The sequence below is a fragment of the Chenopodium album genome, chromosome 7, assembly GCF_948465745.1.
Source record: "Chenopodium album chromosome 7, dcCheAlbu1.1, whole genome shotgun sequence".
Taxonomy (NCBI): domain Eukaryota; kingdom Viridiplantae; phylum Streptophyta; class Magnoliopsida; order Caryophyllales; family Amaranthaceae; genus Chenopodium; species Chenopodium album.
This window is the reverse complement of record NC_137840.1, coordinates 78,215,632-78,228,934: the sequence shown is the minus strand read 5'-3', so window position 1 is coordinate 78,228,934 and position 13,303 is coordinate 78,215,632. Positions and strand designations below refer to the sequence as shown.

Here is a 13,303-nt window from a genome sequence, read left to right as displayed (position 1 = left end):
TTTTTTTTTAAAAGTATTAACATGTCAGCATTATATGCAATAATTTGCCAGCCGAAATCCACCAGAAAAACATTATTCGAATAGAAATACAAGTATAAAAGCGCATACACCGTAATAGCTTCCTAAGTATCTTTTACTTCGTACTTCCATAGGATCTCTACCAACAATAACAGAAGGCCCTTTCATATAATCTACAGCAAATTATATAAGTGATAACAGTAGCCGAAAATCACACAACCAAACGGACACAACATTACATAGGAATATGAGAGCACCCTGATCTTACAGAGTACTCCGTATTACTCAGAAAGCCAAAGCAAAGCAATGCTCACACAAGTGAGCTCAGGATTAAGCAATGGGAGAATTTAAAAAGCGAAATCTTGAGATAGTCACCACTTAATCTCTTCCTGGTATTTACTAAACAGCGAAACCAGAATCGTACCAATTTTCTACATAGAAAGATTCAAAGTTAAAACATCTCTTACCAGAAAGCTAATCCCAGCTACTCAGAGAACTCTAATGATCTGAGGAAACTGCTTCTCAGAAAACTGTAATGATCCGAGGAAACTACAGCAGTTTCTGTGCAAGTACTTCAAACTGATAGTAACATATATCTCAAACAAAACCTTCAAAATCACAGCACCATGGGCACCACTCTTCCAAAAAAATGAAAGGTAAAATACATGAAGCAACTGAGCACCTCCTTTCCCAAGTCTGCGCCATTCAACAGGGGCCTTCAGATCACAAGTAGAAGACAGCCAGTAAAGAAAATTCACAAATTAGCTAGAATGCCAAGATTGAACTTACCTTGCTGATTTTATCAAGATTGAGGCTCCACAAAGATAAAACTAACACACATAGATCGATGGAAAGAGTGCATCTAAATAAACATATAAATAAACAAAAACCTATACAGGTGCAAAGAAAAACACAAATTGTACTCAGATCTCGATCAACAGTGGTCAGAAAAATAATTTAATTTTTGTATTGATCTGATGTCCGAGCGATTACTTCGGAACACTGTAAGGATATATACACTAACTTTACAAAACATTAACAGCAGGTGTATCCTTCTAGCTTGCTTACAGTTACAAAGGCAAAGCAAAAGAAGCATCTTGCTATCAGGAAATATAAAGGGAGGAAGCACTTGCGGCCCCATAGAACAAATCAAAGATCAAACCCTCACCCACTGTACAATTGCTCTGAGAACGAATATACAACAAATGATGCCAAAATTTCTCTAAACAAACGAGAACTTCATGTCATGAGATAAGCCCAAACCTTCATCCAGGCATCAATCTGAGGCTCATGCTAGGACAAATGCAACCACATGAGCATCAAGAACAGTGTAAACCATGATATTTCACCCAGAAGCACAAGCCATGGAGTAAAAACCTTGCCAATCTAATCATCTACTTCTTCTCTTTCAACAGAATTATGCCTGACTGGCTTCCCATTGGAGAGATAATCAATAGGAACATAGATATATCCCTTTGGTAACCGCCTATTTTTCAAAGATGCTTGGTCAGAAGTCATAACCAGCTCCTTCTCAAATGTTTCAAGGTGCTGCATACAGGCATCAAATAGAGACATAAAACATTAAACATAATGGCAAATTCCTCGAAAAAAGTACCACCTAGGCTCCAAATCTTCCAATAAAATAATTAAAAATAAAATAATACTCCCTCTGTTTCACTTTGTTAGTCCCATATAGAATCAATCACAAAAAAATAAGAGAATGAATAATATTTGGAATCTTACATTTTAGTACAAAAATTGCTTAATTAATTCTATCTTATTAAATGTTGTGATTTTTTTATTTGGAAAGCATCAATTACAATGCTTGTTTAATGGAATTGATGACCAATCAGAATATTTAATTACTGCCATGTCATCAATCCACTAATGGGATTAGAAATTATAAGGCCAAATTAGGAAAATAAAATAAAATTAAAAAAGGAAAAGATTCAATATGGGTAGATCATTTTGAAATGCCCAAAATAGTATATGGGACTAACATTATGAAACGGAGGGAGTATAAAATATTCAAGTCTAAAACAACATCAACTAGGCAAAAGAGATAGCTTTTGAGTTTTGAGGAGGATTACGATGCTAAAGATTATTATGCAGCTTTAACATAAAATAGGAGATTTCATAATTCAGAATATCCACAAATTATATATTAAAAGCATTAACCATATTCTTATTAAAGTAGTTGTAAGCTAATTGACAGAACTCTCCTATAGTGAGAAAGAGCAGTTGGTAGAAGAATAAACAATTTTTTAAAAAAAAAAGTTACATACCTTTCTGGAATTTAATGAATTATCCATGCTTTGTGAGAAATCACGACTTGCCAAGGCTGCTCTAACAGGAATTTGCTTCCCAGCAAATGAACCCCTGTCTGGCGGCTTTGGTACATGATGGCGTGATGTCGAACTAACTTCAGTTTTTTGATCATTATCTATAGACCGCGGAAGCCTGATACACCGCTTCGTTGATAATGCACTATCAACAGTGATGTCATCAGATCTTTGCATTGCATCGCTGCATGACCTAGAACCATCCACATGCCCCTTAAGGGATGTGGTAGCCGAGTCGGAACTTTCATGAGATGAAAAGGGACGTTGTACAAGCATGGAGAAAACCAAAGAATCTCGTTTCGAAGCAAAAACGTCATGGTTGCAAATAACCAATTCTCGCTGCAATCCATACAATTGGTCAGGAACTCAAAATAAAACAGTCCTGGGTTACCTCTTACAAAAAAAATCAAAGAATAATTGACTATCTCAAAGAGTTCAAACAAAATAAACATGATTCACATGCAAAACTAGTAACAGAGACAGCAAATGCCAATTACTTGCATGAAATGGCTGATATTAAACCAGTAACACCCCACTATCCAAGATAATTCACTTAGTTTTAAAAACTGGACCTACGATCACAATTCATTTAAAAACCATACAACTACTATCCAAGTTACTAAAATAATCTCAGGCAAAAACAACAACAACCAAAAAAAAAAAAAAAAATATTCAAAGCAACATAAAGGCCCTACATACTAAACAAAAAGAAAGGTGCATTCCTCAATTACCTTCAGCTTTTCCCGTTTGACAATCCTCTCACAAAGGAGACGTAACTTTTCCAGCTCAACCTGACCAAAACAAACATAATAGTTTCGTTTAGAATTTTACTTTGATTATAAAATAATATGATCTAGTTCACATGCATTGGCAACATTTTTCAATCGAGATAAGTACAAAACACAAATGTGCATGAAAAAATAAGCAGTCATTGTTCCATGCCCACAACGAGAAAATAAAGGAACCAACTACCAAAAATTCTACCAGATGTTCTAACAGAGAAAATAAAACACATCAAAAGTTTATGTTATCACGTGCACATATTTACAATCGCAATACTATATATTAAGTGTTCCAAGATTGTGAAAGGAGTGCCGCATTGTATAAAATTGAATCTGCAAGGTCCTTTACAGACTCAATTGTCAAGTAATTCTAAACTGTTGAGACTAAATCATTGAACTTTGACAATGACATCATACAATAATTGCAAGGAAAGATCTAAGAGCTGAGTGAGCAAAAGACAAGGCCCATCCACACAAGAGAGATAAACTGCAATCTGGTAAATCTAACAGGTTCAACAGATGGTGTATAAGAGCAAGAAACAAGGGGAAAAAAACCTACTAAAATTGCAAAATCTCCAGGAACCAATCAGTTGAGAATAGACAATATCACAACAAGCAACAAGAGCTTATGCGATAAACAATGCAAAAAACTTCCCCCACTCACCCGATGTTGCTTAACAATTTTTAGGTCTTCAGCACCATGCTTCTGCGTTTCAGCCTGATTACCAAATCATGAGGAACTAGTCACGACAACAATAAAGAGCAAAACAAGTATGGAAAAGACTTGAGAAATAAAAGATAGACTTTACTTTTGTTCTTTGCTCCAAACTATGCTTACTGCAATAAGCTTTATGCTGCATCTTGCCTCCACCAATGTATTTGGTATACATATAGTAGTCAGCGGACCTGGCACATGATGGGTGGAATGTAGACTGACAATTGCCATAGTTGCACTACACAGCAAATGTGAAAGGAAAGTCAGCTTAACAGCCTCCGCAAAGGTCAAAGCAAAATTTTCTACTTAGAGCATGTTTTGATTGAAAATAATGTATCAAGGGGATAATGAAAGACAGACATAAAGAAAGGGGTGGAAGAAGATGCTTCTAGAAGGAATGAGGTCGTAATTGTATAAGAAGGGAGGTATGAGGGAATTATTTCTCTAATTTTGGGGTCAATAGTTACCTACCATCACACTAGGGTAACATATCACCCCTAAAATGAAGGTAGTAGACCTAGTAGTTCTCCCTCCTCATCAATTATTACCACATATCATCATTCTCAATATCGTCTTCATTACCCATTTAATATATTACTCGCAATCCTAGCATGCCATAAAAACTCATAGACATTCACCTTTATGCAGACACCAAATTTCTTATGACAGACACAGCACATGTCATTCCCCTTCGGCACTGTTTCCTGGCATCAAAAGAGTTGCAAATTTAACAAGTGCTAAAAGACAACAAATACAAGAAATAACCTTTTATATAAAACTACAACATTGGAAACCCATTAAAAAACATAGACACGGAAGATGTCAGTAGAGCTGAATTCAAATAGTGGAGACATACCATTCCTATAACAGGAGACACCTGACCTCTTTTGAAGGTTGAATCAAACACCCACTACACAGATAAATAGCAATAGCAGAAATCCATTAGAGCCTTGTAAGAGAAACAAGCAAATGACAGCAAAAAATTTCATATTTTACCTCAGCACAGTATGCATGGACCCATTGACCATTGCTTGATTTTCTAAACGCACCATTTGAAGCTCCGCATAATCCACATTCTTCGATAGGATTTGAATTCTCCCAAGAGTTAACGGTAGCTCTAGAAACCTTGGACGAAGATGATTCATCACATAATTCACAATACCAGGGACCGGTAGATTCCTTGACACTGCGGTAGCAATTTAAATGAACTGCAACCTGATAAACACGCCCCCCCCAAAAAAAAAAAAAAACACAAAAAAAAAAAAGAAAAGGAAAGGTGTCACATCAATTAAATTAATAGAATCAAGTCAACAGGTAAAATATGATTTAAATTAGGCATACCTTACAACTAGAACACACTAATATAGGATTCAGTAAACTCTCAGAGCGTCTGCATATGTCACATGATTTTGGATGTTCTTTTGGTGTCCCAGAAGAAAACTGAAACACATCAGAGTATCCGTCTGATTTTGCCTTGGGAGCATCCAAGTTAGGGTTGGACACCTTCGTGCGTGGAACTGACAGTGATGATAGGCTTCCACGAACCCTGCCACTTTCCACCTTCAATAGATTCTGAAAGGGCAAATGATAAGACATCAATAATTACAAGAGTGAAGGGAATACTGCAAAACGGCTACTACATGACAACCAACAAATAGAATGGCTGGTAATTTAAAACCTCTTGCTGTGAAGATTCATCAACCATGTCTTTCCTCAAAGACGAAACTCTAGACGAAGCAGCAGCAGCAGCAGTGGCAGCAGCCAGTACAGCTTGGGCTTCCTTGTGCCTTCTCTCCTTTCTACCCTGCTTCCTTGCTTCTTTAAGCTCATATATGTACTGGTTAACATGAACAGAATCCCATCTACGCTTCCTTACTGAATCCATTTCATTTGGCAAACTATTGACAATCTTGCAAACTAGCTGATCTGCACAAAATGATGACCAAATTAAATGACCCAGCAACTAACAAAATGAATACAAACACTGGGAAGCAGAATCAAAAAAGGACTCGGAAGACAATGTTAATGATGAAACAATAAATCAGACATCAAATCACCCTCAAAACTAGAAGGAATACTACTGGAACAAGTAACTGACCACTCTTACGCTTCAGAGCAACAGTATTGCATAACAATTGCTGTTGAAAAAAGATTATTTCTCCTTCCAATTCATTTTCGGGGGAAAGGTCAGAAACACCCATCTCATCAGCCTTCACTTCTCTTTCCTCACCCTCGCCATTACATACTGAAAATTTCTTTTCAGCATTTACAGTCTGCTCCATAGCCCAAGACTCCAGTTCTATACAACCTACAAATACAAGTAAAGTTTACATTCATCCTACTTTCAGAAATTGAGCACAGACAGAAAAATGAAACCCAACCATTAATATCAGGAGTTCTTCGACTAAGCCAACTTTGCACTTCATCTAATTTCTTCTGGATGTAAGGGTGCACAGAAGAATTGATTCCAGGTTCACTATTTCTGCATTGTAAAATGAGATTTGCTAAACAATTCACCCCAAATGAAGAGGAAAATAAATTCTAAGCCTATAACAAGAAGATGAACTCAAAGAGATACAAGAACATATATGTGAAAGACTGAAAACTAATAGTTTGACAACAAGGCTTACCCATCACAATAGCCAACTGTATAAACAGAAGAGCAGGAAGGAGTATCCTGGTCCAAATCCAACAATGAACTCTTTCCAGAAGAAGAACCCTCTTCTGCTCCATTATAATCAATATCAAAATGGCTGTTTGGTTTCAATATAGTACCTGAACAATAAATGTGAGCCATTAAGCAAGCTGGCAATCCATACAGCACAAACAATTTTATAAATTACTTAAATTTTTTTGAAAAGATTAATGCAACCAAAGTTTGAGCAGCAAGATAGAGGCGAAGCAATTATTTATACCTAGTGGTCTTATTCAATAATTTGGACTTAAATACTAGAGTATAATTAACAATTACAATTAAAAGAAACAACGTACTATCAGATGTAGGCGAAGCATCTACTGTTGGACGTTCAACACCAACAACCATAATCTGCAAAAAGATAACATAGCCAGTTTCAACAACGATACACTCATTGAATCTTATAATCATAAAGGTTACCACAAATTTTGAACATGAAAAAGAGATACTCAAAGTGCTGTACAAATTCAAAGTTCCATCAAAATTATAGATCAATAATGACTACCACCAAATCTAAAAGATAAACAGAAAAGAAACAAGTGTCTCTTCACGTTCCCTTTAACTTACAAGTTGAGATCATGAAACATTTGGACAGGAAGCACGTAGGAAACCAATTTTAACTGATGGCAACTATGACGACAACTTTACTTTAATGCCTATAAAAAACGTCCTTCACAGTGAAGAACCAAACTTTCAAAAAGTGTTGACCGATTCTTTTGCATAGTATAGTCCTCTCAGGCACTCCCTCTTCATTTGACCCTCATATTGTTTGTCATATTCCCAATTACATTACCAACTTCTGACTAAAGAACTCCTATTTCAAGAAAAGGACTAGCTCCAATCACATTTTCATTTCTCTCTTCACAATATACAATTACCAACTCTCTTTAATTACATGAAGTCAATCTACTTTCTCTTTCAATATACAATTAATCACTGTCTTAAATCACAGGAATTTATATCTACTTCTCTCTCAATAGAAATTACCTACAATCCAATTTTCTCTCAATCCAAAACTCTGTCTCAATTCAATTGTTGAGCCAAGCTAAACTTGTAAGCAATAAACTGTTATGGGCTTATCTAATTAATAGAAAAGTACATGTGATAGGAGAGTGGGAAAAAGAAATAGTTAAATAAGAGAAGAGGTATAGCCCTAACTTTCGGTGGTGAAAAGAGAGAATCAATATGGGAGTAAATATTAGTGGGACGATGCCATAAATTGAAGGGTGACATTTAAATTGGGACAAAAGGGGGTATAAATTGCATCACCCACATCTACTTTTAAGCTCGGATATCAAAACATAGACCCACCAAATGCTTACTAAAACACTAACATTCTGAATGTGTAAACTAATTTGCACTTTGCAGAGATGACATCAAATAGCAACTTCATCACAGGTCACAACCCTAAAGTCTTCATCAATAAGACTACATAAAGTAAAATGCAGGCCTATCATAGGATCTTGATACAAGAAATAAAAGTATTAATGTTACAGAAAAAAGAAGCTAACTCAATCGACCCATAATATAATAAATCAATAGCCAACCAAAACCAGAACATAATACACTTGACACAAAGAAATTGACAGCAAAATGATACAAGATGTCACCTCTTCAATGCTATTTGAAATTGAATCTTTACTCTGTTTTTCATGGTCATTCATATCTTCATGTTCTGTTGCCTCCTTAGTTGATGCACCATTCCCTAGTCTTTTATCATTGCACAAGGATACATCTTTGTCCTCATTCAGAATTCTGATATTTCCAACTGTCCTCCTCCTAGGAGGAACTGACTTGACAGGAACATCATCTGAAATATCAAAGTGTCTCAAAGTAACAGCATCAGTCCTGTCATCCGTATTTAACTCAGCTTCTGATGGCATCAAGCAGCGAAGTTTCTCTCTCCAGTCTTTTGCTGCAGTATCCAGGTAAGAACGACCTTTAAGCCACCTTAATAGCTTGAAGTACAATTCAGGGCTTAACTGATTGTCCTGCAATAACAATTTGATTGTCACACACAATGAGCATTTGATTACAAGTGTAACTTTATAGCAATGAAGATATACAAATGTATGTTAAGCTAAAATCATATTCTATCTGATCCATAAATTGTCATACAAAAAGAACTAGAAATTACAGTGAGCCTTGCTGCCAAAGAATCCTCTGAGATGCCAATTTGAGAAGCAATGTGTTCCATACTAACTTTTCCACGATCTATTAGCTGAAAAGGGAGGGAAAAACATGTTACAACAAATCTACGGAATACAAACAGAACCCCAACTAAGTGCTAATAAAGTGAAACTAATAGCACGCACCTTCTTAAGAACCAAGCCAAGATCAAGAAGACGAGATGTCTTGACATCCTCACATGCGCCTCCTAAGCCCATATCACTTAACTTCTCCCCATCACCTGATCCTAATTCAAGATTTTTATTGGAGTTTGCATCTTGTCCCTGGTCCTGCCACTCTCTTTCTCCCAAATTATTAGAATCAGCATCTGCTACTCCGATTTGTAAAGTAACTTTATCTCCATTTTTACAGCCTATTTTGAGTTTCTTTATTTTATTCTCCGGCAATGAAGCTGATTCAATTGAGGAACCAAGTAAATCACTGCCAACAGCATGATTCTGTTCATGACTCTCTAAGGCAACACTGTCATCAGGATTAAAATTCCCAGAGTGTTTAGAACAAAAAGCCCGTAGTTCAATCTGTCAACAAAACAAAAATAAAGCAGTTTCAGCCATCATCAAATAGGCCGATACTTGTAGTTAATCAGCAAAAAATTACAATTCCAGATTCAAATGTAACTTACGTCATCGCAACCAAACCTTCCCCAGACCTCAAGTTTATGTTTTGCCTCCCTAGCACAAAGAGGATGGAATGCAGTTCTGCATGATCCTGCACAATAAATTGCCCTTTCAAAATGTAAAACTGGAATACAACAGACAACATTATGACAGGAAATGTCTATGATGGTAAGACTGCAGATTAGATTACCAATCAATAGAAGTGCATGCACACTATAGAAAGCAACTATTATGCTTGGGAAAATTCAAACCAGCACAATCTAAACAATAGATAACCCAACCTACAACAGTTTATGCAGCTTAGGCATACCTCCCTAGGAGACATTTTATAGTATCAAAGCATGAAGACTTTGGTACAGAAATAATAGCATTCATTCATTCATCCACCCCCTAAAATTGGGTTAGATATAAAAATAAATAAATAAATAAAATTAAATTAAAAAAATTAAGCACATTCCAGCCCTAAAAAAGACTCAAGGGAAAAAAGAAAAAAAAAAAAAAAAAAGAAAAAGATCTTAGTGGAGAAAAAAATTGCATTAATATTAAAGACAGAAGCATCCAAGAATATAGAACAAGCCTTGCTCTCTACTACCTCTCCTAGCTCACCACGTCACCGGCATGAATTTTCAGTATGAAAAAGCAAAGATAACCTCCCCTCTAAACAGAGCAAAGTACATCCAAAGAACTCACTTGTGCTTTTAGTATCCAATTCTCAATTCAACTGTTGAAAGGCTTTCATTTTTGGTAATAAGGCGTTTGATCAGAAACAAGAACAAATTAAGTAAGCAAGATCAAACAAACTAAAGATTGGTAAACAAACAGAAAACAGAATCCAAATAATGACAAGGGCACAATAAATGCCAACCCACCAAACAGGAAAAATTAAACAAAATCTCCAGATACTAGGTTTCCATAACATTAAATATCATCAAAAGGCTCGCCAAACTATTACATTTAATGGTATAATTGAGGAATTGAAAGGAAATTATAATAAATTAATCCAACAACCAAGCCTTTTACATGAAGCCAAAAGTATAAGCGCCAAAAACCTAAATTCTGAGTAAAGGCCTGTCATACAAGTAGAGATAAATCTTCACTATATGAAGAGTTTTGAGAAGCACACCAACAAAGACGAGAACCATTAACGTTTATATCACCACTCCTCTCATTCCAAGTCTCCAAGCCCGTAAAACTCATTCAGACAAAAAATTAAAATGTTGCCCACTTGATATAAAGATTTATATTAATGCTGATGCGCATAATCAAATAAGCATGACAATTGTTTAAAGATTAGTTTGATTTAGCGCGTCAAACATAGAAGATTGCTAGCATGACATTCTCTCTCTCAAAGTGTAGATTTAATTTGCAGCATTACAAAGATTCACCTGTAATTTAATTTTTAATCCATATTATCAAATGAAAAATGCTCAAAATCTAATCACCTAGGCAAGCCTTTTACTTATACTACAAGTTGCCGTAAACCAGTGCTGGAAATAAATGCACAGCACCAGCAATGAGTACACATTGTACAGTTGTTCATTTAACATACTAACTCTAGAAATTCAGCACACGAAAACAGAGTGAATGAGGTAAGCTATTAGGAGCATAGCTGAACTAGGTGCTAGATGAAAATATAAATACAACTTTCTTTGTCTTTTTGAGGCTTGGCAGAGTGAATATACAAGCTATCTACATCGAAGTCCCAATTTGGTCCACATATACTTGAAAAGGTAGTTAGGCTTGAGACTATATAATATGGCACCAATTCAAGTAGATATATATTGAAAGAGATAAATTTTGCATCAATATGGTTTACCAAATCACTGATAACAAATCTGCATTGAAAATGATTCCATACACCATTCTATAAAAGCTTCATTATAGTGAAACAGTAACAGAGCAACATAACTAAGCAAGCTACTAAACATACCATCACTGCATCGGACACATGAACCGAGCTTCAATTTGCATAAATTACACACTAACTTCCCCCGAACATCCTTCATTCCCTGACATAAAACTGGCTCCATCAGCCTGGTGTCATCTATGTAAACCTCTGGCATCCACATACTGCAAAACAGGTGAGTAAACTCAGCAGAGCCATCGTTTCCCCTCCCTACATTCTGAAAAGGTTTCAAAGCCCCTCCAGTCTTTGGACAAAAAACACATGGTCTATCACTTCCTGGGGCAGGTCCAGCTTGAGCATCAACAATGTTTTTACACCAGGAACACAGCCAAGAACCATCAATCTCTCCTTGCACCCCATAACACTTCTGGTGAACAACAACTTTACATGATTTGCAAGCAGCCAACTGGTTCAATTGGTCCCCTGAGTCTCCCATACTACAAACATGGCATAAACTGGAGCTTCCTTGACAAGGTTGAGCAACTATAAGTCTTTCCAACCCTGCATTCGAACCCAAAAGCTTTCTTTTCTTTGTAGGACGTGTTGTTGTCAACAATACCCTGTTCCTAGAACCTAAAACCCATTCTATGCTGCTACAAGTCGGCAAAGTATACACCAGCGATGGACCTTTCTCAACTACATTCAAACTATCACTACTTCCATCTTCGATTTTAAGATCCGGCAGCTTATCAATATCTTTGTCATCCTCCTCCTTACCTTGCAAACCTCCAGCGTCTGGCATTGGAACATTATCATCCAAAACCACCTCCTCTTCCTCCTCCTTAATCGTAGCAGCAGCAGGAATATCAACATGCCCATTTTCTACCTTTTTGATATCATCATTAATATTACTACTACTCCTAAAACCTTTTCCTAAAGCTGGAATTTTTAAGAGTGAATTACTACTATCTAATAATGAATCAAATGAAGTAGAGAATCGATGCAACCTCTCAATATCTTGCAATGTCAGCTCCCTAAAGTAATCCTCCAGCTCAGTCCACAACGCAGAGTTCTTAGACTTCTCAGTAGACCCTTTTCGAGACGACGACTTGGTTTCCGAATGTGGCCGCTTATGCTTTTTCTTACTATCAGACTGTTTCGACAACAACCCTGCCAGCCCACTAGGGAGTGTGGCAACAGTTTTAGCCAAAACCTCATCAGAATCAAACGGTGACCGCTCCGACAATGCTTTCAAAGCTTGCGAATAAAAGTCTACACCTAAAATAACAGCTTCAAACTTTTCCGGCGAAGTCACCGACGCCGGCACCGGAGAACTCGCCGGCGGCGAACTCCGACCGACCGGACACGGCTTCTCCTCCGTTCCACAGCCTCCTTCGGCTCCCCTACCCATCATCCTCCCGCGTCCCTGACATCGGCTATTATCGGTCATCAAATTCCACCACCACTCGGAAATTCCATCTACAAACCCTAACCCTAACCCTAATTTTTCGCCACCTTCTCAATAACAATACAAAAAAAAATCGAGATTCCTTCCACGAAAAATTGAAGAGAGAGAAAGATAAAAAATGAAATCAAAGGAAGAGATTTAACGCGAAGAGGAAGACGAAGAAGAGGATAAGTTTTGCGATTTAGGGTTAGGGTTTCGATTCGATTTGATTTTTATTTTTATTTTTTGGGCGGAATATTTTGTTTTTTCTTCAGAGTTCGATTTCGCTGTCGAAAGGAAGGGCGGAGAAAATAGAGAGAGAAAGTGAGTAATTTTAGAGAGAGAAAGTAAAAGCGGGATTGAGGAGAGAGAAAGAACGGTTCGTGTTTTTTTGCGGAGGGCGGGTAGTTTCTCTCAGAGACGTTTTCTTTCAATTTTTTTATTTTTATTTATTTATTTAATTTGGGTGTGATATGATACGATGTGTTTCATGGTAAGATACGGTGTACTTTTTCGTGGGAGAAATAAATTGGAGATGCTAAGTTAGTACACGTGTCGTCTTTATATTGGATTAGAGGTCGTCATCTTGTAAGAGCATCTAACAGCTGGCTCTTTTTCTTTTTACAGTCGGTTTTTTTTAGTAACTAACTC

At 36.7% G+C, this 13,303-nt stretch overlaps 1 protein-coding gene across 1 annotated transcript; it reads right to left on the bottom strand.

The window, feature by feature from the left end:
• Positions 1–948: 948 nt before the first annotated feature.
• On the bottom strand, positions 949–13,077 carry LOC145639790 (uncharacterized). The gene is made up of 19 exons (XM_081691117.1): positions 11,290–13,077; positions 9,365–9,450; positions 8,868–9,260; positions 8,690–8,773; positions 8,163–8,543; positions 6,849–6,903; positions 6,488–6,632; positions 6,239–6,339; positions 5,956–6,165; positions 5,536–5,783; positions 5,199–5,429; positions 4,854–5,072; positions 4,714–4,767; positions 4,496–4,561; positions 3,952–4,095; positions 3,807–3,860; positions 3,092–3,151; positions 2,304–2,699; positions 949–1,566 (listed from the first exon to the last, which is right to left on the bottom strand). The coding sequence occupies exons 1-19, from the start codon at positions 12,653–12,655 to the stop codon at positions 1,405–1,407; spliced, it is 4,455 nt and encodes a 1,484-aa protein (XP_081547243.1). The 5' UTR covers positions 12,656–13,077; the 3' UTR covers positions 949–1,404.
• Between the last annotated feature and the right edge of the window lie 226 nt (positions 13,078–13,303).

Coding starts and splice junctions, on each gene's coding strand:
- LOC145639790 (XM_081691117.1), bottom strand. CDS start 12,655: ATGACCGATAATAGCCGATGTCAGGGACGCGGGAGGATGATGGGTAGG. Junction 6,340..6,487: donor ACAGTTGGCTATTGTGATGG/GTAAGCCTTGTT, acceptor TTTACAATGCAG/AAATAGTGAACCTGGAATCA. Junction 4,562..4,713: donor TGTCTCCTGTTATAGGAATG/GTATGTCTCCAC, acceptor TTTTGATGCCAG/GAAACAGTGCCGAAGGGGAA.